At 36.0% G+C, this 23,481-nt stretch overlaps 3 protein-coding genes across 3 annotated transcripts; 1 reads left to right on the top strand and 2 right to left on the bottom strand.

Annotated features, from left to right (window-relative positions):
• Positions 1 to 936: 936 nt before the first annotated feature.
• LOC100257348 (probable F-box protein At4g22030) lies at positions 937 to 2,208 on the top strand. Its single transcript, XM_002277679.2, has one exon. It carries the CDS (start codon positions 937 to 939, stop codon positions 2,206 to 2,208), a length of 1,272 nt encoding a protein of 423 aa, XP_002277715.1.
• Positions 2,209 to 3,684: 1,476 nt separating this feature from the next.
• Positions 3,685 to 17,928, bottom strand: LOC100262276 (imidazole glycerol phosphate synthase hisHF, chloroplastic). The gene is made up of 19 exons (XM_002279069.5): positions 17,649 to 17,928; positions 17,442 to 17,524; positions 12,402 to 12,496; positions 11,593 to 11,696; positions 10,656 to 10,825; positions 10,442 to 10,556; positions 9,751 to 9,806; positions 9,619 to 9,657; positions 9,367 to 9,465; positions 8,377 to 8,439; positions 8,236 to 8,298; positions 8,054 to 8,136; positions 7,783 to 7,891; positions 7,649 to 7,702; positions 6,263 to 6,350; positions 6,078 to 6,115; positions 5,561 to 5,666; positions 4,804 to 4,970; positions 3,685 to 4,003 (listed from the first exon to the last, which is right to left on the bottom strand). Exons 1-19 carry the CDS (start codon positions 17,821 to 17,823, stop codon positions 3,944 to 3,946), a joined length of 1,767 nt encoding a protein of 588 aa, XP_002279105.1. The 5' UTR covers positions 17,824 to 17,928; the 3' UTR covers positions 3,685 to 3,943.
• Positions 17,929 to 21,438: 3,510 nt separating this feature from the next.
• On the bottom strand, positions 21,439 to 22,829 carry LOC100262461 (mitogen-activated protein kinase kinase kinase 18). Its single transcript, XM_010646236.3, has one exon. The coding sequence runs from the start codon at positions 22,771 to 22,773 to the stop codon at positions 21,439 to 21,441; it is 1,335 nt and encodes a 444-aa protein (XP_010644538.2). The 5' UTR covers positions 22,774 to 22,829.
• Between the last annotated feature and the right edge of the window lie 652 nt (positions 22,830 to 23,481).

A 23,481-nucleotide genomic window follows, 5' to 3' on the forward strand; every position in this document is an offset into this window, starting at 1 on the left:
CAAATATTACCTTTGACACTTCTAATCACTTGAAATCCTTTATCTTCTTCATATAATACAAATTTTAAATTTTCTCTCTCAAAAAGTTTTAAACTTGATCTTGAAATTTGATTCATCAAAATACATCTTACATATTTTGTAATTTGGTAGTTGAAATTATTTAATTTTCATATTAAATTACTGTCCTTTTATATATATATATATATATATATATATATATATATATATATATATATGAATAATGAGAGTATAAGAGTAATTGGTAGGATTTTCTTTTTTTAGATAGAGTTAGGCAATGCATTAAATAACAAATTATATTTGTTATTTAATAATAAATTATAAAAAAGTTGTAATATTTAGATATATATGAAATGCATGCGATTATTTCTCACCAACAAATCATTTTTACCTGTTTGATAAGTTTTTATAAATTTTTTAATGATATATACTTTACACATGTCATTTTTTTATTATGGTCAAATGTGATAGGTATCCCAAAATAAAGAGTGGGTACCAAAGACTTTGAGGTAACCATTTCTATGAGAAAACCCTCATCTCTCGTGAAGGATGTGTCCCCATATACTAATCCCATTTATAAGTCATTTAGTTTCCTTATTGGTGGTTTACTGATTCCAAGTAAAATTCATGACATCTAAGCAGAAAGAATATTATGTAAAGGGCAAAATTCAGTCAAAGCCATGGAACTTCATTCAAAGCGTAGGAAAATGGTTACACGCTCTTCATTTCGTACTTTCCTCTTCTTTAGATATATATATATAAAGAAATATATATATATATATATATATATATATATATATATATCCATCACATGTCTCCCTACTCTTCAACCCATAATCAGTCCTTCAAAGCCTCGAGATCCGATACTCACAGCAGCAGAACCTGTACCACTGAGGCTAGATCGCATAGCCAGTGAGCATGACAACCATTCAATCATCATCTCTTCTTTTTTCTTCTTTTTCTTCTTCTTCTGCTTCAGATATTCCCAGAGACATCAGAGCAGCTGCCTCAAAATCCCGGGCAAGCCATCTTTCAGTTTTGAAACTTCCTTCTGGAAACTTGGTTCATGAACCGAGCAGGAAAAATGGCTTCCAAACCATAAATTCTGGAGAAATGAAGCCTCTTATTAGGACTAATATGAGAAATGATGAAGCAAACTGTAATTCAAAGGTGGTTGAGGAGCTTTATGCCATAATGGAAGCTGTTGCGGACAGATCAGAAATGCACAAAAATATTGGTGTGCAGCGCGATAATTGGAACCGTCTTCTCCTCAACTCTGTAAATGGAATGACATTCACAGCTGCGACAATGGCTGGACTTGCATCTCTGAGTGGTGGGGGTGCAACACTTTTGGCCTTGAAGCTCTCTTCCACCCTACTCTACACAGCAGCTACTGGGATTTTGATGGTGATGAACAAGATTCAGCCATCTCAGCTTGCAGAAGAGCAAAGGAATGCAGCTAGACTGTTTAAGAACCTTCACCAGCAAATCAAGACTGTTGTTGCAGTTGGAAGCCCCAGTTTGAATGATGTGAACGCTGCAATGGACAAGGTGTTGGCGCTGGACAAGGCCTATCCCCTTCCCTTGCTAGGGACGATGCTCGAGAAGTTCCCAAAAACTGTGGAGCCTGCAGTGTGGTGGCCAAGAGAAGTGAGGTCTGAACATGAGAAAGTGGGTGGGGGGGTGGAGAGAAATGGGTGGAGTGAGAAGCTTGAGGAGGAGATGAGGGAGGTTGTTGGGGTGCTGAAGAGGAAGGATGCTGCAGAGTATGTGAGGCTAAGCAAACTAGTATTGAAAGTGAACAAAATTCTAGCCATATGTGGCCCTCTTTTCACTGGCATCGCCGCCATGGGATCGGCGATGGTGGGATCCTCACCTTGGAATGGGTCGTGGGCTGTGGTGTTGGGTGTGGTGTTTGGAGCTCTGGCCACAGTGGTAAACACATTGGAGCATGGTGGGCAGGTGGGTATGGTGTTTGAGATGTATAGAAGCACTGCCGGGTACTTTCAACTCATGGAAGAGACCATAGAATCAACTTTGAAGGAGAAAGAAGTAGGGGAAAGGGAAAATGGAGAATTATTTGAAGTGAAAGTGGCTCTTCAGCTTGGAAGGAGCCTTCCTGGGCTTCAAAACCTAGCCACCACTCATTCCCCTTCCTCTTCCACTGAATTTGCAAGCAAGCTCTTCTGATGTTGATTCGTCTGTACCTAGTTACAGTCTGATTAATCTTTTGTAAACTGTCAGTATATTAATTAACAAAAAAATTTGATCACAATTCATGAATGGGTTCTCTGTAGATCAGTTTGCATCCAACTCATAACATAGAATTTTAAGCTCAAATTTGCTACGCATTGAAGCTAATATTGTTCAACAAAAACTCAATAATTAATATTATTGACTTCGTTAATTAGCAGATGAGCATCAATTTCTGTGTACGTGATATGTTTTCCCAGTCAAGCACGTGCCATGATCATTACACTATACACACATTACTCAGTCACAATCATATTGGCTCAACTTAATTTTTTTCATTATTGAGAACGATTGTGTAGATCCACACGCTTGAGGAAGAATCCAACACTGTACAATTGACTCTCTTTCTCCTCCTAATTAAAATACGTAGTACATACCATGCTCCTTCAAGTCCACTACAAGCCAGCATGAGTGAAAAGACACAACAATTGATTAGACCGTGATTTATCAGAAAGAATAAACCCAACATGTGGTGGTCGCACCTTCCATTCAAATCAACTACCTTGCGAAGCATTTTGTATCCACAAACTCAACGATCTCCGCCGTTAATTACGTAAAATGTTTTGTCCTTACATTGACTTGGGGCAACATCTCATGTGATCTTTTATAAAAAAATAATAATAAATATTATAGCCGTGTATTGTTTAAAGAATTAAGAAATTCTCCAAAATACATAAATTAACCGTATCCAATGTAGCTCAGTCAACCTCCATGACATGTGATTGAAGGATGTGAAAAACGTGGTTCATAATCAAATGTGCATGTCAGGACTTAAGAATATATGGGCATTGAATGAGCGAATCTATCAAATTATAAATTCCAGCACAGTCCCACATTTAAAACACTAGCGTATTGTAATGGACGTGATGATTTAGATGTTGAATATTAGGAGTTTAACGTGAGCTTTTGTTTGATATTTCAAATCGATCACAACAACAAAGTTTAAAAACATAGACCAGACTGCTATTCCCACGAAGCAATCTAAGATAAAAGAGGGACTCTGGAATTCGGAGAATTCTTCCTTTCTAAGGTTAAAAAGGCTACTGAGGTTTCAAGGCATGAAAAAGATGGCTAGTTTAAAATAGAAGGCACCTGGGGACTTTTTTAGTCACCGGACATGAATGATGAACACGCTCCACGCAGTCAAAATGCTTAGGCAAATAACCAAGACCCGAAAAACCTTGGGCTTCTACTGGTACTGCACCCTGGCAAGTGCCATGTGATTCAGGTTCTAAATGATAATTGTCGCACATCTTACTTTGAAGGACAGAAAGGATATATGATGAAACCTGGAAAATTTGAGTGAAAATCCGAAAATTTTGAGAGAAAATAGAGAGAATAAAATATATGTCGGTGAAATGGAATATATCATGACATGAGATAGAATATATCCAATCAACCAAATATGACTTCGGGAAATCATATCAATACTAGATAATCAAAGATAAGAGTATGTAACAATGAGTCATAAAATTTAGCTTCGCAAGCTCATCAGCTATGCTTCTTACAATTTATATTAATTGAAAAGCAGTACAGAGCCGGAAAAGTAACTTAGAACTCACAGATGCTCGGTCAAAATCATAATTCAGACATTTTTCTTTGCTTTTCTTGCTTTTTTTTTTTTTTTTTTTTTGTTGTGAAGTACTGAAAAGGTATATCAGTGATGATCATGTTACATTCTGACTTCTATGCCTGTCTCTAACAAGTGCTCCTTGACAGACTGAATGGGTACCTACAAGACAGAACATGGAACATATGAACCAATGAAGATCACATAATGTCGCAAGTGAAAGATAGTTGAGAGATTGTATACCCTTATAGGTAGAAGAATTTTCATACACACACACACATGCACGGAAGGAGAGAGAGAGAGAGGATCACATAATATCACCAGCGAAAGACTCTATACTATCAAGAATTTAAGGTGTTTTTGAGGCCTTAGTTGTCAAATAAAGAATTTGGGGTACGATCGCATAATGCAACCAGTAACAGAAGCTATACCATCAACAAATTGAGGTGTTTCTGAAGTCTTAGCTGTCCGGCAAAGAATTTGGGGTGTTTCTATTTTGACCTATCATGTAGATGATTAAGATAACATGGTTGGATTGAATTATTCACTACTAACCACTCCAGTTGTTTCTTTTGCATATGAATGTAACACATGTTCCCAACATTCTTTTCCTTCAATTGAATATGTTATTTCTTCTACCAGTTACGAAGCTATGAAATTGATGGCCTAGCTGTATTGGTGGCTCAAATAACATCAAGTGAGATCCTATAGGCTCTAGGAAATTTTTATATATGTTGTGAATAGGAGAGTCAACAATATGGTTTATACAGCAAATGATGATCACAAAGTCTGGCGCAGGTAGAGAGTTTAGGAGGTGTTATTCAGTTAAATGATTAGCAGCAGCCTTCCATAGAAAGAAATGGTAGATTCTAATTGATGATGATAATAGTCTTCATCAGCATTTGAATTCTGTTTCTTATATATATATATTAACAATTTTCCAAGGGACTTCAGGAATGTACCTCCTTCCGGTGGAAAATGCCAGCTGCAAGAGCAGCAGATGCATTTGTTTTCTTGAAAACCTCTGAGAAATGCTCAACTACACCCGCACCACTACTTGCAATCACAGGAATGCTCACAGCATCTGAGATCAGCTTTATTAAATCTATATCAAATCCTTTCCCTTGACCTGAAAGGCAACAAGAAAGCAAACACCACACTGCCTTCAGAATTAAGAAGACACAATCTATTGATGTATATCAAATTAACAGCCATTCCCCTCAAGATGTAATCAAGTGAGTCCAATGATGGTGATAAGTCACCCGCAAGTGAGGAAATCTTTGCATAGAATGAATGGTCATGAAAAGAACAGCAGTGCAGTTAGAAAAGAAGAAAGCAATTGAATCATTTTCAAAATATAGGCTGGAAATTAAAATCTTGCATTAATTTAATTCACAACCACCAAGCATCTCAAAGTGGTAGTCCTGTTAATTTAGACTGATAACCACATCATATTACTTTTGGGGAAAATTTTCAAAGATGATGAAAGAAAAGTTTTTTCCATTTTTTTGCAAACAGTTGCAGTTAATTATCAGCTCATCTGTCATGTTGACCATTCTGCCACAATTTGTATGGGCTCTCTCAAATGTTAAAGCATTCATTGTCAGTATGAAAGAAAAAGTCTTTGTTACCATTTCCTAGAGAATTTTTCAGATAAAAATTTGCATTCAATAATAACATGAAACAGATATTTTTCAAGGAACTAGGAGTCATTATCACCATCACAATCAATGCAGTTGAGTAGTATTTCTCCAGCTCCCAGCTCTTCAACTGCTTTTGCAAGCTCATAAGCTCCAATTGGTCTACCTTCTCGCCCACCATTAACCTGGAGAATCATTGGAAGAATGTCATTTCAAATGCAAAATAAAAAGTTAACAATTCACCAAGTAAAAGATTGTGTCCTATTTTCATCTAGTAGAAAATGTTATAACTTAGTAGTATTCCAAACAGAAAACTAGAAAATGAGTTTTAAAGGCATGGTTTATGGGGTAATCACAATGCTTTTGCAGGCCATAATTGCGGTAGTGCTTAAATTAAAGATTCACATCAACAAATTTATGTGCCTCTCTTTTTTGTCCTTTTTAAGCCCTTTTTTAAAGCATTGGATCACACTCTCTTGCCCATTCCATTTTTTTTTTTTTTTTCATTTTTAATCCCAGTTGAAAAGGATCAGCTAATTTTTATTAGGGCCAGCTTGAATAAAATTTATTGGAGGCAGAAAGCATATAAAACTTACAGTGCACTGGTACCAGGCATATTCCTCTCCATTTGGCCCTGAAACCAATATTGAAAATACAATGAAAAATATTCCAATTGAAATATGAATAGGAAGTAGAATCACGTGAAATGTCTGTGCACAAACATAAATGCAAACAAACAAATCCAAGCAAACAAAAATATCAAGCATAGCATGTCTGTTACCTGGGTTTGTCACCCTAACAGCCTTGAACTCTACATCATCAGGAGCATTGATGTAAACCCTACGGGGATCAATGCTTACAACCACTGCCTGTAAATAAGTATTAAATCAACTTACTGACAAATTGTTTTCTATAAAGGTTACTCTTTAAGCAAACAATTCGATTTGAAATATAAAGCTACTTTGGCAAAGAAAATTTTATAAACCCAAATAGTAAAAACAGCACAATCAGTTAATTACTACCAAATCCAGATTTGAACAAGGAATCCTAAGGAACTTGAGGAGAACATAGAAACAGTTAACTTAAAAAACATTGCATACATTCAGGGAAGAACCATGATATTCTTTGTTCAGAAACAACAATTTGATGAAATGACTTAAATTATTAAAGCACAAATACAGGTGGGAAATCCTTCCAAACCTTAAAAGAACTAATCAAAACAAAAAGGAGACAATGACAAGCTTGAAGGCAAAAACAAATAAGCTATAAAGCTTAAGCATGTTGGAAAAAAAAGTACAACCCTGTTTGTCCAGGCAAAAACAAAACAACTATCCAGCTTAAGTATGTGAGAAAAATGTACAACTCAAGATGGTAAAAAGTCCCCTGCAAAAGGTCCAACTGATTAGCTCCTCACTTGGCTAAATGGGAAGTACAATGATGTGGACATTTATTTGGGAAGAAAATAATCCTGTGTCAACCAATTCATGGAAACAGTAAAGATAGTAGGATGTGAATGAAGCCATGAGCAAGAGAAACTGATCAATAGTTACAAGAGCATAAGCTACCAAGGGAATGGATAGCATACACCATCAATTGGTGATAATCAACCCAGAATCAAATCAATCAATGCTAAAGTATGAATTAAAACTCTGCAGCAGGTCCTAAAAAACTTTAATCACTGACCAGCAGAAAGGTCCAAAAATTAATAAATGCATCATCCTGATTTGGAAAAATTCTTTGAGGCAAATAACTATGACAAAAGCTCAAAGAAAAGAATCTACACAGATTTTTCTTGCTTACTGTGAATCAAAATTTTAAGAATTTTAAGTGATTCATTTAGGACTACTTCCTTAAAGATAGAATATCCTTCCTATATTCCCCCTATTTTGTTATAATCCAATCTAAAAACCGTCTTTCACAGCACCTGAATCTGGTTTCTTAAAAGTATCGTTTTGGGGATCATCTGAATTATTTCCATTAAATCCTTTACTTGAACATTAAAAGACCACAAATCAAGTATTTTAAAGGAAAAAATAACTAGATCAGCCAGAAAAATGCATGGTAGGAATTCTAGATTGTGTCATAGTTGACAGATTAATTTTCATAAAATATAAATAAAATCGATGAAGGGCAGTAAGGCATGCAGACACATGCAATAAGGGGGTACCTGGTTTCCATAAACTCTTGAAATCTGTTCTAAGCTGGTCTTTCCGGTCTTCACCTGAAAAAGGCAGTTCAGGACATGTAATAAAAGAAAAGATGAGATCAGCTGAAGAAATAGATAATGAAAATACTGCATACTCCAGTTCTTATATATTCTTCAGCAGCATAAACTGCATCACTTCCAATAGAAATTTTATCTGCCCCTGACCTGAAATATTCTGAAGCAACTTCCAAACTAGAATAATACCTGAGGAAGAGATTGGTTTAAAATATAATGTATCCATAATAGTTCACTTTCATCTCAAGAAAATCACTGAAGGAGAATTAACATTTAATAAAAAAAAATAAAAGATAAAAATAAATTAAAAAAGAACGACAATCATCCAGAAAACAACACCCAAGTGTGTACCTGCCATTTGCATCTGTAAAATCTCTAATTCCACCTCCGACTGTCAATGGTACAAAAACATTTTCTGATGTGTATCTCAATACCTAAAAGCCATAAAATCAGATCTTAATAGTATATTCTTTCTTTGGATTTCTATACAAAGATTGACATTGAACATCTGTTGCAAATACTTAATAACAAACCTCCAACATGGGCAAATCACCTAAAGGGAAGTCTCGGAAACCGGTAATATTCAGAAAACTGACCTGCAATAAAATCATAAGGCTCGAAGTAGAATAGCATTGCTCCATAATATTTTAGCATGAAAAACTAGGGATGCTAACCTCATCAGCTCCATCTATGTAATACTGTCCAGCAAGCTCCACCGGCTTGCCAAGGTTCCTTACCTTCAAATTATAACAATGCAAATCAACAACAAATAAAATATGTTATTTATCTTCCAACAGATAAGGATTGATCAGATCAACAACATTGATTTTCATACACTTGACATAATAATCAGACTACATAAATAAAATAAAATAAAATAAAAAACAGCATTTATATTAAACCAGATGTAGCTAATGGAGACAACAAGAGCCATACAACAGATTCACTCAACATTGCTAAAAAAAAGATCAGAAAAGCTAGCTACTAACGGTCCAAAATGGAGGAGAGGTAGTGAATGAGATGAGCATATCACAGGGAGAGGGCACATCATAAGTTTAGACCAAGGATGATTGGTAAACATGCATAAACAGGAAGAGAAAGGAGATGGGAGGTGTGTGCAAAGAAGAGCTCCAACTGATAACTCGGAATAACAAGAGGGTTCTAAAGCATCCAGTTATCAGCTATGAAAAACATTTAAACAAAAATATTCTAAACAGTCATCGCCAGTTCAAGGTAAATAATAAAATCATTAAAAAAAATACATTCTGGCACATTCAAGTACAAGCATCAGTATGGATCTTATGACATACAGGGAACTCTCTAGCTAATTAGCATGTCAAACACCCAAGACCATCTTTAGTTGCTTCTAATATGATTATGAGCAGATGAATCTTTCTTTGCTCTCACTGTGTGTGTACATCTGTGAGTGTATTGGTCTCTTCCTGTAAATGTGTTCTTTTCTTTTGGAAGATCATGTGGGGAGGCAAGTCCCAAAATGAAGTAAACACTATCTCTTATATTCAATAATTTATGATGCATTGATGCCTAATGGTTTTTTGTATTTTTCCATCTCACATAAGTGCAAAACTTTCCATGCTCAGTAATCATAGATTAAAACCATATAAATTCTGTAATGCTGGAGTTAAGAATAGTCTTTTACGTACCTCATTCTCTCCTGTATTTTCTCTTACATCATACTGGTCTCCTTTGGTTACAACAAGGTCTCCTTTATCATTTGTCCTCACATCAAGACAAGCAATTACCTGAGAGAAACAATACCATTTAGCATGATGCCTTCTCTAGACAGCAAACAAATACATTTGAATGAAAGAATCATTAAAATGACATGAGCTAACACTGCTGCATTAAGAACAAATAAAAATTAAACCAATTAAAAAAAATGAAGAAACAATTACCCTTTTTGCAAGTTTTGAAGCCCTCCCTTCCCCTGGTTTCTGTCTCCAAATGAAATTTTTAGATTGTTAATGGTTTAACAGAGAAGTCAAGCAACATATTAAATGCATACATGTCAGAGGTACAAGACCAACCTTTGTTGTGGAAGATTTTGGATACAAGAACCTTCTCAATATAGACAGCCCGACATCTGAAACATTCATTCCAATGTAAAATGGAAAGATAAGAACCACAATTATTGATGCTATTATGTAAATAAATAGGTCAGGAGTGAAATACAACATTTCTAAAGCAGTTCAAATGATCTGGATAATGATTTTCAATTCAGATTCAAATTGACATTGTTGGTAGGATTAGAGCCCAATGTCAGAAGACACTCAAACTTTTATGTGTTTTTGTGTGGAAAACATAACCTTGCAAGACCTGAGGTCTAAGTAAGCTAGGACTTTCCCTTCCAAAAGTAGCCACTCCATGTGAGAAAGAGAAACAGTGATCTCATATCCTCAGTACAATGAATAAAATGAAAAATAAAACATAAAAGAGCAAGAGATCTCTGTAATAAACTAAGAAAGCCTTTGAGGACCACTAGAAACTTCACTGGCCTATTTGAGGATAATAATTGAGTCAGTATCCTCCCTTTGGAACTCTACTAAATCCAATTCCCTAACATTTAAGAGTTTAAAAAAAAGTTTAGTTGGAAATGAAATAAAACAAGCAGGCATTTTGACATGGTTTTTCCTGAGGCTGAGTCCATAACAACCATGTATTTTAAATAACAACATGAAAACCATAAAGAAAAAGAAGAGGAAATAAATCATGTCTTGCCTCCACTCTTCTCTGGATGAAACTGAACTGCATGCACATTTCCCCTTCTGACTGATGCTATGAAATTATCACCATAATTGCAAGTAGATGAAACCCACTCTTTGTTATCATTTGACTACAGGAAAAATAGAGGAACTTAGATCAGGGAACTTCATGCAAGTCAAAGAAATAGTTAGTTGAAATATGGAAGAGCAACAAGCAAGGGAAAACATACTGGCATGGCACGGTAAGAATGAACAAAATAGACATGACGCTTTCCAATATCATCCAAAATTTCAGAGTCTTTCACTGTGTGTAAAGCATTCCATCCAATATGAGGTACTCTGAAACCATTAGTTGAGTCAAAACGCCCAACAACACCAGGTATCAAGCCAAGACCTCTCACTGAGAAACATGTACAACTGTCAATTTAAGTACATACAAAAAAAATGTGAAAATGTAAGCTCTAGGCATATATTTGTTAACTTTAAATCTTTGCATTTATATATTAGTACTGAATAACCCAAAATAAAAATGGAAGAGGAGATCAAAGAAGTCAAACTATGCAACCAAGAAGAGGATAGCATATGTGACCAAAGAAGTCGATAGATGGGCTATTATTTGAACATGATAGTCCCGCTAAACAAATTTCATTAAATAATGGAAAAGGGTTATGCCTTACAAAACATAATAACTCATCTAACCTCATTCAAAGTATCATGAAATATGAACTTAACAATTCAATTTTCATGAATCCATAGTCACCACAATAAAAGCAATATGAAAAAAGTTTATATCCAAAAATCCCAAGTTCTTTCTATTTCCTTAGTGTCAGTTTACTCTTCCCTCCATACAACGTTTTGTAATAATAGTAATCATAAATGCTATGGGGCTACCATAATAATAGTAAAAAGTCGATATATTTTTTCCACCAACAAGAAACTGCCAACATCATAATCAATTAGTATGATGCTATCTATACTAGAGAAGACAGGATATTCCCGGTTACCATGGGAGTAGTGGAAAATAGTGTAACATCATTATCATTCAACACTTTATAAAAATAGCAGTATTCCTGTCATGCTGCCTTATGGACTAAAGATATGTTCAATAAAAGAAAGCAACTGATAAGGAACTAGAATAAAGAAAATATAGACGCTTAAAAAATTGACCTGGTCCATTTTCCTCACTGGACTCAAAAAGTAGCTGTAGCCCAAGACAAATGCCTAAAAATGGGCGATCATTCTCAATGTAAGTACATAGAGCTTCAGCCATCCTGTAAACATTAATAGAAAAATGAACTTCTATACTAAAAGATGTGATTTAATAGTAAGAATAATAACATGAAAAAAGTGAAGCTAGTTCAAATAGAAGTAAAAGATCTAATTCAACTCAAGCCAGCAGAGCATATTGGTCATCTTTTCTATGCTTGTCTCAAAAAGATGATAGCATAAGTCAATTTCTTTTTATTTGCAGCAATATTCACAAGTGTTGTACAGTAGACCACATGTACATTGTCACTTTTGCACTCACCTCAAGTGGCAATGGATTGGGGTAGGAAAGGGAAGGTTGCAGGTTCAATCCAATTCAACAACCAAAAAAAGGGGAAAAAGTGTATGTCGTCACTTTTTGCAATTCTAAAGTTAATTCCTAAATGTCCAGTACAATGCATGAAATATAATTTGAATCATATTATTGCCTTTTGAAGTAGCTAACTGAGAAACATTTGTATATCACGTTGCTAATATGCCGTCAATAACCAATTGAAAAGGCAAGTGCAACTACTAACTGCCCAACACAATTCAGTTGAATTGCAGTACCCTTTGGACAAATTCATTGTTCAGATAAATTAAGAGTTCCAAATTCAAGTTGATAAAAAGTTGCCTTTTTTGCACAAGCATCTTAACTACTATCCTAATATTACATTATTGCAAGCCTCAAAAGCACAATTTTAGAGTATATTATATACAACAACACTAACCCTTTCTTGTTTAGTACATCCATGGCTGCAGCAAATGCCCCAACGCCTGGAAAAATAAGGCAATTTGCATTTAGAATGTCTTCTGGAGTTTGCACCTATAATTATCAAAACAGACATTCATTAAATATGCTGATTATTCATTGCTAAGACTAAATCAATCCAAAAAAAAGGAGCTTTTTTACACATAGCTTCTATGGAAGAAGTAGAAAAAGACCAGAAAGAAACTGTTAGAATCAGTTAGCTAGTTCAGTTAGATGGTTAAGCTTAATCTGTTCTCTTTAACAAACAATAACAGTGTAGCAGAGTTTTTCTTCGTCCAGATTCAATATACAGATTGCATATAAATAATAATAGAGCTCACATAACAAAGCATTCTTTTGGGATTCTTAAACCTTCTGGTTATCTCTCTGAAATCTAATGTTCTCCATTAACATCCTCCCTAAGTTTCTTAGCATGGTATCAGAGCATTGTTGATTCGTATCCATGGCTGCCACAAATCGGTCTGCTAATAGCAGTGAAGCTGTTGAAGCTTCTCATGGATCACAACCTTTCACAAACTTGATCGTCATAACTATAATTTTTGGCAATCACAAGTTCTTCTTGCAGTTCGTGCGCATGGATTGGAAGATTTCATTCTCGGCACAAAGCTTTGTCCTGAACAGTATGTTCCAACACATATCAGTCCTTCCTCAACAGAGGTAATTGATAAAATCAATCCTCATTACATCAATTGGACTAGACTTGATCAGTTCTTGGTTAGTTGGTTGCTTTCTTCAATTTTCGAATCTGTCTATGGTCATATTTTTTGATGCACAACTTCATTTGAGGTTTGGAGAACAGTTGAGAGATTATTCATCACTAAATCTAAGGCTAGAATACTACAACTCCATTATTTGCTGCAATCCACTCATAACGGCTCCATGTCAATTGCCGATTATATCTGGAAGCTGAGAGGAATTGCAGACACATTGTCTGCTGCTGGTCAAGTCATAATTGATGAGGAGCTTGTCATGTATATTCTTGGAGGTTTGAATTGCGAATATGATCCAGCTGTCATAAATTTGACATCTAGGAATGCTGATGTTTCTCTAGAAGAAGCACAATTCCTGCTGCAAAGTCAAGAAATGAGTATTGAACAATGGAATTATGTTATTTTAAATTCACAAGGACCCTCAACAAATTATGCTATTAAGAGAGGTCAAAATTCAGGAGTTCAGAAATATCCAAACTCAAATTTCTATCATGGAAAAGGCCGTGGCACAGATGGTAGAGGCAATGGTAAACCAATTTGCTAGCTCTATGGCAAGGTTGGACATGTGGTAGCAAAATGCTATCACAGGTTTGACATCAGTTTCATAGGAATTTCAGAATCTGAATTGTCACAAATAAGAAATGCCCAAGGAGATGGTCAGCATCAAGCCTACATAGCCTCCCCTGAAACAGTCATGGACTCAAATTGGCACATGGGCAGTGGTGCTACTAATCACATAACTGCAAATCTCAACGATCTTACTATCAAGGATAACTACAGAGGCAAAGAGAAACTCACTGTAGGCAATGGCCAAAATCTTGACATTAAACATGTTGGTTCTCCTTCTTTCACTTTGCACACTAATTCCCAACCTTTACATCTCAAAAATATTCTTCATGTTCTCCATCACCAAGAACCTATCGAGTATTTCTCAATTTACTAATGATAATAATGTCATTGTTGAATTTTAAGCTGATTGTTGCTATGTGAAGGACAAGATCTTGAGGAAAGTACTACTGCAAGGCATTCTTAGGAATGGGTTGTACCAATTAAATGTATCTGGTCTTCACTCAATGTTAAAGTCTTTTCCGACTTCTCAAAATGTTGTTCTACCATCTGTATACTTAATTGAATCAATTGATTCAAGTGTTTCAACCAGTTCAGACACTTCTACTTCTATGCTTACAAAAGTGTTCCGCTACTAGTTTGAAGCCTTGTATTCTTGAACCCAAAGTCAATACTAAGGCTGCACTCTGGCATTACAGGCTAGGACATCCTTCTGAATTTGTTCTTGATCTTGTTCTCAAGGACCTACATGTCCCTAATGCAAATAAACTTGATTTCTATACTGCTTGTCAATATTGTAAGTATTGTCAACAACCTTTTTCTTCTTCAATGAATAAAACTAGTTCACCTTTACAACTTGTGCATTCTGATCTTTGGGGTCCAGCTCCTCTTTTATCATATGAAGGATTTCGCTACTATATTCATTTTGTGGATGATTTTACTAGGTTCACATGGATCTACCCCTTACATACAAAATCTGAGGCAAAAACAGCCTTCTTGCATTTTCAATCCTTCGTGGAAAGACAATTTGACAAAAAGATTAAAAGTCTACAAACTGATTGGGGGGGTGACTACCAAAGCCTATTACCTTATCTTAATCAAGTTGGCATAGCTTTTAGTCACCCTTGTCCCCACACACATCAACAAAATGGGAAAGCTGAGAAGAAAACAGACACACAGTTACGTAGGCCTAACATTTTTAGCTCAAGCTCATATGCCTCTTCAATATCGGTGGGATTCATTTTCAACTGTTGTGTATTTGATAAACCGACTTCCAACTCCAGTTGTCAACCACCTCTCACCTTTCGAAGTGTTGTTTAAACAAAAACCAAATTACCATTTCCTAAAATCTTTTAGTTGTGCTTGCTATCTACTCCTCTAACCTTATAACAAACACAAATTTGACTTTTACACATCCAAATGTGTCTTTTTGGGATATAGTTTAAATCACAAAGGGTATAAGTGCCTTCATTCATCTGGTCATCTTTACATTGCAAGGAATGTTAATTTTAATGAGTGAATTTCCTTTTTCCACTGGCCTCTTCCTTTCTTCATTAACATCCAAACCTGATACATCTTTATCTCAGATGCCTTTTATTATTCCAACTCATTCTCATAAGTTTCATTCAGCTACATCTCATTATTCAGATTGTGTAAATGGTACAACAACTGAAGCAACCATTCCAAGAGAAGTCTCTACATACGAGCAGATTCCTCACAATCAGCATACAGAATCTGTTCCGTCCACTGTCAGAATTTCTTCCCCAGCATCTAAACCTAATGTTGAGCATATTTCTTCTTCTACTTTATCCCATCCTCGTTCAACCTCCATTCATCCCATGCAAACAAGGTCAAAATCCGGTATCTACAAACCCAAGGTCTTTAACTCCATTACCACAACACCAACATGTAAGTCATCATCTTGATCAGAACCAACTAATATTGCTCAGGCCCTAAATGATCCAAACTGCAAATTTGCAATAATGGATGAATATAAAGCTCCTATGATCAATAAGACTTGGAGTTTGGTGCCTTATTCAACAGGAATGAATGTGGATGAGAATAAATGGGTGTTTAGAGTTAAATGCAAACTGGATGGAACCATTCAAAGATATAAAGCGAGGTAGGTGGCAAAGGGTTTTCAACAAACACCTAGTTTAGACTATTTTGAAACTTTTAGTCCTATGGTTAAGCCTTCTACCATTAGAGTCATTTTAGCATTGGCTGTTACAAAGGGTTGGGATATTCAACAGATTGATATCAACAATGCATTTCTTAATGGTGATTTGCAAAAGGTGGTATACATGACACAATCTGTAGGCTTTGTTGATGCAGCCAAACCAAGTTATGTTTGCAGGTTACACGAGTCCTTGTATGAGTTAAAACAAGCCCAAGAGCTTGGTTTGACAAGCTAAAGAATGCATTACTTGATTGGGGATTTCAAAATTCTGTAGCAGACACTAGCTTATTTATTCACAAGAAAGGCAACACACTTATCATTTTGCTAGTCTACATTGATGACATCCTAATCACAGGCACTAATGCTTCTCAAGTCAATCAAAAAGTTTGCTCTCAAGACACTTGGATCATTGAATTACTTTCTTGGTTTTGAAGTTCACAGGGGTTCTTCTGTTCTCTACCTCACTCAGACCAAGTACATTATAGATTTACTGAAGAAAACTGGTATGAATGGAGCAAAGAGCATTTCTACTCATAAGCTTTTTGGAAATAAATTGTTTCTATCTCTAGGAGATCCATTTGAAGATCCTTCCCTATACCATAGCACAATTGGTGCTTTACAATATCTAACTATGACCAGGCCAGACATCTCATTTGCTGTTAATAAACTAAGTTAGTTTTTACATGCTCCAACCATTGATCATTGGAAGGCTTGCAAGAGAGTCCTTAGATATCTTCATGGCACAGTTATGGTTTACATTTCAAACCAGCTAAAGGTTTATTTCTTGTAGGGTTTTCAGATGCGGATTGGGCCAATAGCTTAGATGATCGAAGGTCGACCGACTAGTGGCTATTGTGTGTACTTGGGTGGAAATTTGATTCAATGGAGCTCAAGGAAACAAAAGGTTGTTGCTCGCTCCAGCACAGAATCAGAATACAGGTCGTAAGCTGAAGTGGCCGCAGAGATTCTTTGGCTTCAGTCTTTGTTTCATGAGTTGGAAATTAAAATTGCAGGTTGTCCTATACTATGGTGCGATAATATTGGAGCAGGTTCATTACCTTCCAGCCCTGTGTTTCACACCAGGACAAAGCATATCCAGATAGATGTGCATTTTATACATGAAAAGGTATTGGCCAAAGAGTTAGATGTTAGATATATTTCCACTGAAGACCAAATTGTAGATGTGCTCACTAAACCACTTTCAGAAGCACGGGTTGAACAACTTCTAAACAAGCTGACAGTGGCTCTATCCCCGTTCAGCTTGAGAGGAGTGTTAGAATTAGTTAGCTAGTTCAGTTAGCTGGTTAAGCTTCATCTGTTAGAATATAACTCTGCATCTTTAACAGAATATAAATCTTTAACAAACCATAACAGTGTAGTAGAGTTTTTCTTTCAGATTCCATGTACATATTGCATATAAATAATAACAGAGCATTCTTTGAAACCTTCTGGTTATCTCTCTGAAATCTGATGTTCTCCATTAACATCCTCCCTAAGTTTCTTAGTAGAAACCAAAAAGGAAAAAAAAAAAAAAAAAACTCACATCTTTGATATCAAATCCGAGAAAGCGAATCGCGTTCCTCACACTACGGACATTGCCGGCACCGTAATCAAGAAGAGTAACGACTGAGCACGAAGAGATGAAAAACGAATACATAATCGATTCTATATTGAAAAACCAAAAATGGATTGACAAGTAACCATAAAAAATGAGCACAATCAGTTCTACATAGAGAGAAAATGAGAGTACCATTATCCGTGGCCCCGGAGCAGCGAATTGAAAGGGTTCTTGATTTGAATTTGAGGTTGGTTCTGTGGAAATTACGGTGAAGAATAAACGGTGTAGATGAAGGAGAAGAAGAGGAGGAGAAGGAAGATGAGAAGAAGCGAGATTGTGAGGAAGCAAGTGGCGGCGCCGCCTCCATTGAAGCTCAATGCTCCCGCACAGTCGCTCACAGCAGCAGTGTTTTCTGTGTCTCTGACTGAAAAAAAAAATGTCAGTGTAGAAGGGGAGACATTCAACGAAAACCGAAGCGACCGCCTTTTCGTGGGTAGTGAAAAAGGGCCTAGGCCATGGCCCAGAACCCGAGTCCATTTCAAGCCTGGGGCTGGGGATTCAAGCTTGGATTGGGCCAAAACCTAAGCCCGTTTGGAAAAAATATATAAGTAAAAATTGAAATCTTGAACATTATTGTTAAATTTTTTTTGTTATATATATATATATATATATATTGATAAAGGGCCTTCTCTGAAAATAGTTTTTTTTTAAATAAAATTTAAGATTTTTTAATTATTTTTTTACAATATTCTTAAAAAATTTTTAAAATATTCAAAATATTTTATTGATATTTATATTATATATAAATATATAGTACCTTTATAAAAAAATATTTCTTGCATTTAATTTTTTAAACAAAAATTTTAAAATAATTTTAAATTATTTTAAAAAGTAAAAAACTATGTTTATAAATATTTCTACCATCATTTATACCTTAAAATTTTAAATTTTATTTGTTTTAAAATTCATTTAAAATAAAATAGTATTAACAATTATCAAATTTAAATTATTATTATTTATGTTTAACGAAATAAATCACTTATGCTTTTATTAGGATGTTAACATCCATATTTCTATAATACATATAAAAAATATAATTTATGATTTTATTGTAGTAATGTTAATTTCAATCGCTTCCCCTTAAAGGAAAATAAAATATAAAGGAAAAATATAAGGAAAGAAAAAGTGAAAAATAAAATAAAATAAAATAAAAGTCAATAATTTTTTTTTATTTGTTACTTCAAACTCATTTATTTATTTTAACTCATCAATGTAAAAATTAAATAATTTAAATATACATAAAATTTTAATTAATTTTAATCATATTTGATTTTCTTTTATATTTTTCATGAGACAACCAAACATAAAAGAAAAAAAAAAATCATTTTCCTTTCTATTTTTTTTTCTTTTCTTAGTATTTTCAAGAAACCAAATACAACGGATTTGGCTAAATGCATCCCACTCTTGTAGTTTTGAAATTTCATCAAATACCCCCCTTTATTTTGAGTAAGAGGGGATATAAATGAAAATAACAAATAAAAATAATAGATGAGATATTTGATGAAATTTCGAACAATTGAAAATTAAGTGTATTTGACCAAAAATTTAGAAGAAGTAAATGAAATGAACTTTATTTTATTAGGAACTATTTAATTTTTTTATTATAAAAATTATTTTTATTTTAATAAGACTTGAATTATTATAAAGCCATGAAGGCCTTTTGGTTTTCATAATCTTATGGGATACAATGAGGATATTGTATTTACCTAAAAAAAATGACTATTAATTTCTCATGTTTCATAAGAGAAAAAGTGTCTAATATATATAAAGTCTTTTTAACCTTATTGGCACGTTTAAAAGGTATGAGGGTTTTTTGGGTTTAGAGTAAACAATATCTATACAATTGGGAGTGGGTCGTAATCGTTGTAGTAGCCTTTGAGTACTTACAAGATTAATACTCGGTTTGAGATTGCTAATGGAGTTAATAAGGTTTGTCAGCAAATGCAGCAATCTTTACACACACTGCAAGGCAGTCAAGAGGTTTATACATTATCTGCAAGGCACTCTCTCCCATGGTATTCAGCTCTCTTGGTCTGCTGTCTTGAGCCTAGTATGAAGATTGGGCATCAGATCTTGATGATGGATGTTCCACATCTGGGTTATGCATTTTTCCAGGGACTAATTTGGTGACTTGGGGCTCTAATAAACAGCATATGTACCCCTTCTCAATCTAGTATTGATGTAGAGCACTGCAACCTACCTAATGCAACAGCACAAATTTGAAGGCTATAATCTTAGTTTTCTTTATCATTCCTATTATGCTCTTACATACTAAACATTTGGAACTTGACTCATTCTTTGCTCCAGAGAAGCTTCAGCAGAATACTCTTTCAATTCACCATGTGCCAGGAGTTGGTCAAGTTCCTTGTGACAGCGATTGTTTCTAGAATGGGTTATTTGTATAACAGAGAATACTCTTTCATTTGCTCATTGCCTTATACATTTCCTCACCCCCCACCCCCCCCACCAAAACCTCATGAAGTTCTTCAAGCCGAAGATCATAAAAAAGATGACCAAGTACTCTGAAGCTCGCTCTCAAAGTTCTGATACTAATTTAGGATTTTTGACATCAATGGAAAGAAAGTATACAGAGTGCAATCACCACATATGATCTGGGAAGGAAACTGAACAGGTAACAGCCTATTTGGATAGAGTCAAGGCACAATGATAAATAGTGGTATAAGGTAAACACATTTAAAAGAACCAGTCACAAAATGCATAAAACCCTTGAGCATCAGGCTCCCAAAGTGAGATCAGAGGAGTACAAACCCCAGTATCTTCCTATTAGAACCAAAATATTATTATGGTTGTGTGGGATATACGAACCGATTGTAACATTAATTTTCTTGATGTGATGATCCCTCTTAATCGTACAAATATTATCCACTTCGGATCCAAGGAGTCGTCCCATCTTAAATGATTAAGAGGAGCTTATATTATATGTAGTGTTTTAAACTTTTTTTCCACATATGATGTGGGTGATATTTCACAATCACCCTTATGTAGATAGAATGTCATCGTCCTTTTTGTCGTATCAGATTGTGGGTTCAAAGAGATAAATATCTTTTATTGGGTCAAATAAATTCTCATACTACCATGTGTAATGATCTCATTGCAATTGTGTAGACAAACCCTTATGATAGTATTAGGAACTTTTTTGCCTGATTCCATAAGTGAAAGAAAACATTGCTGATTAATCACATTTATAGCCACATAATCCGTCAATTAATGACAGAAGTTAATGATTCGTTGCAACGCTGTCAACTCCCATGCGTTCAGATATCAATTCATTCTAGTACTATGGGAAACAAGCGGTCAATGCACATGTTTAGACCCACCCCACCTCAGCCAAATGTACAAGGGATAGGGAGAAGCCCAACAATGTTGACCCAGAGTCTCTTGTATTTACACAAGCTCTTAACGCTTGTATGCAATAAAGCTTGAGGTTGACCTACTAAATGACTTGGTTTAATATCAGAATCCTTCCATTGGATGGAAGAAGTCAATGCTACTCTGCTTTCCCACGCCAGGAAAAGACTTAGGGCGTGAAAAATAGGTTTGATAGGATGGAAATTGAAGACTTAGACCCTTATTACCCCTACCAAAAGTGGGATTTCGCAATGTGAATTCATCTTCTAAGGCCTTTTTCACAGGCCATTCAAAGCCTCTCCTGGGACAAGCTTGGTGTCTCTGTTCATTGTGCTGCAAAATCAGAGCTTTCAAAACAATTGCAGGACAGTTTTCTATGAAGTAGTTTTATCTCTGCAAGCACATTAATCAGGGTTACCACCAAATGGATCGTTAGAAATTCTTTAGGTGGAAGAAACTGCAGAAGAAGAAGATAAAAAAAATGCCCAACTCTGCTTACTTACTGATTACTAATGCTGTAAGATGAAGTGATCCATGTTGAGTACCCAAGAGTTTACTGAATCCAGGAAAATTTAAGATGATTTAGAAAAGAAAGTGGAAAAAAAAAAAAAGAACAAAAATTGATTGTAGCAAATGAAAAGGTTCTTATTATCACTCTGAAAATTGAATCTCTCAACACAAGGGAACCATTAACAATTTCGTAGGCCAACAAAAAGGCTTTACTAGTACTAAAACTGCTACTGATACTAATGTTTTCTGGAGAATTTTCGATGAACAAATTATCATTAAGAACTAAATTTTCAGGCTCTTCTTCATGAACAAATGAAGCCATGACCAATGTAGTTGTGGTGTTATCAGAAAATCTCGCGCTTTCTTCAATGTAGTTGCTTCGAACTGTGACCCAATCTTCGTCCCAAGTCCAGTTGGGTAGATTTGAACCCGAAGACAAGGCACCCTCGTTCAATCTCTGGATCCTCTCAGCTGGAGAATTTGATGAAGAACCTATGTGCATCAGAACGGAGGGAGTCACCGGCGCCTCCAGCGAGTCCCAAAAGCCTTGATCATCCAACACACTTGTGGGGGATTTCACAGGAAACTCTTTCAATTGCTTTGAATTAGGCTCAAGAAATGGATGCTCAAGAAGCTCTTTGGCTGTCCATCTCTCTCTTGGGTTTCTCCTCAGGCACTTGTCCAAAAAGTCCCTCCCATTTTCTGACAACCACATCGGAAACTCCGGAACATCGCCGGAGAACCCAATTCTGTAAAGCGCGGACACTGGGTCATCTACCTCCGGCCAAGGATTGCGGCCAGTTGCCATCTCAATCACTGTGCACCCAAGAGCCCAAACATCAGCTGGAAACCCCTGCTCTTCGCCACGAGCCACCTCCGGCGCCATAAACACGGGTGTCCCGGAAAACACGGACCCACCTCCATTGCCATGAACCGATTTAGCACAACCCAAATCAGCAATCACCGCACCATCTTCTCTTATCAAAACATTCTCACTCTTGATATCACAATGCACCAATCCATTGAACTGAAGGTACTCCAACCCCAGAACTATCTGCCGCGTATACAACCGAATCCAATCCTCATCAAGCCTATTCCCACGCCGCCGAATCTCATCCGACAGCGCGCCGCCGGGCACATACTCCATGAATACATTGTACAACATCGTATCACCTTCACATGTAGTGTTGGATCCCAAGTACTTAACTATGCGCTCAGAGCTCAACTGGGAAAGAAAAGACTGCTCCCTCTGCAACAACTTGGAGCGGGAGAGCTCCGTCGACTTGACAGCAAAGAGCTCCCCTGAGGTAGAGACGATGGCCAGGGAGATGGTGGCGGAGGCGCCACGGCCGATGGTGGGTCCTCTGGTCCAATCCATTGGAGTGATGATAGAGAGAGATTCTGGTGAGGAAGGTTTCAGGACTTGAAGGCGATTCCAAGCAAATATATATATATATACAAGTGAAGAGGCCTTGTGGGGAGAGGTGGGTTGGCCTTAAAGAAACAGGTGGAATCTACACTGTAGTTGGTGAGAATGAGAAAAGAGTGAGACAGGTGGCAGGAGGAGAGAGGGTTTTGACAGCTTGGCCGACTCTGGGCGGCGGTTACTTTGGGATGGAATAAAGCCATTCACATGAGGACACGTGAGCACGTGCCCTGAATTGCGGTGTCCGCGGGTGGATTATCGCTTGGATATTCTTCCTTCCGCAAGTGATGTTGCGGCGGCACCTTCTTAACGACGTCGTTTCGGGTTGGGACGCGGTTTGCTATCTTCACCCTCCAGCTTATTTTCTACTACATTAAAAATTTGAAAGTGAACGAAAGTATCTTGTCTTGATACCAAGTCAAATGATAAAAAAATTGTTCACATCGTGGAAATACTTCCAAAGAATTATTATTATTACAATAGACTAAACCAAGATTTTATCGTGGAAATACTTCCAAAGAATTATTATTATTACAATAGACTAAACCAAGATTTTATAACACGTAATTCATTTTTGGGTTTCTAGATTTATCAACCTTAATTACAAAAGTAAGACTACATTTTATGTTATTTAAATCAATTGACTTGAATTATGTAATC

This window comes from Vitis vinifera, chromosome 19, assembly GCF_030704535.1.
Source record: "Vitis vinifera cultivar Pinot Noir 40024 chromosome 19, ASM3070453v1".
NCBI lineage: Eukaryota > Viridiplantae > Streptophyta > Magnoliopsida > Vitales > Vitaceae > Vitis > Vitis vinifera.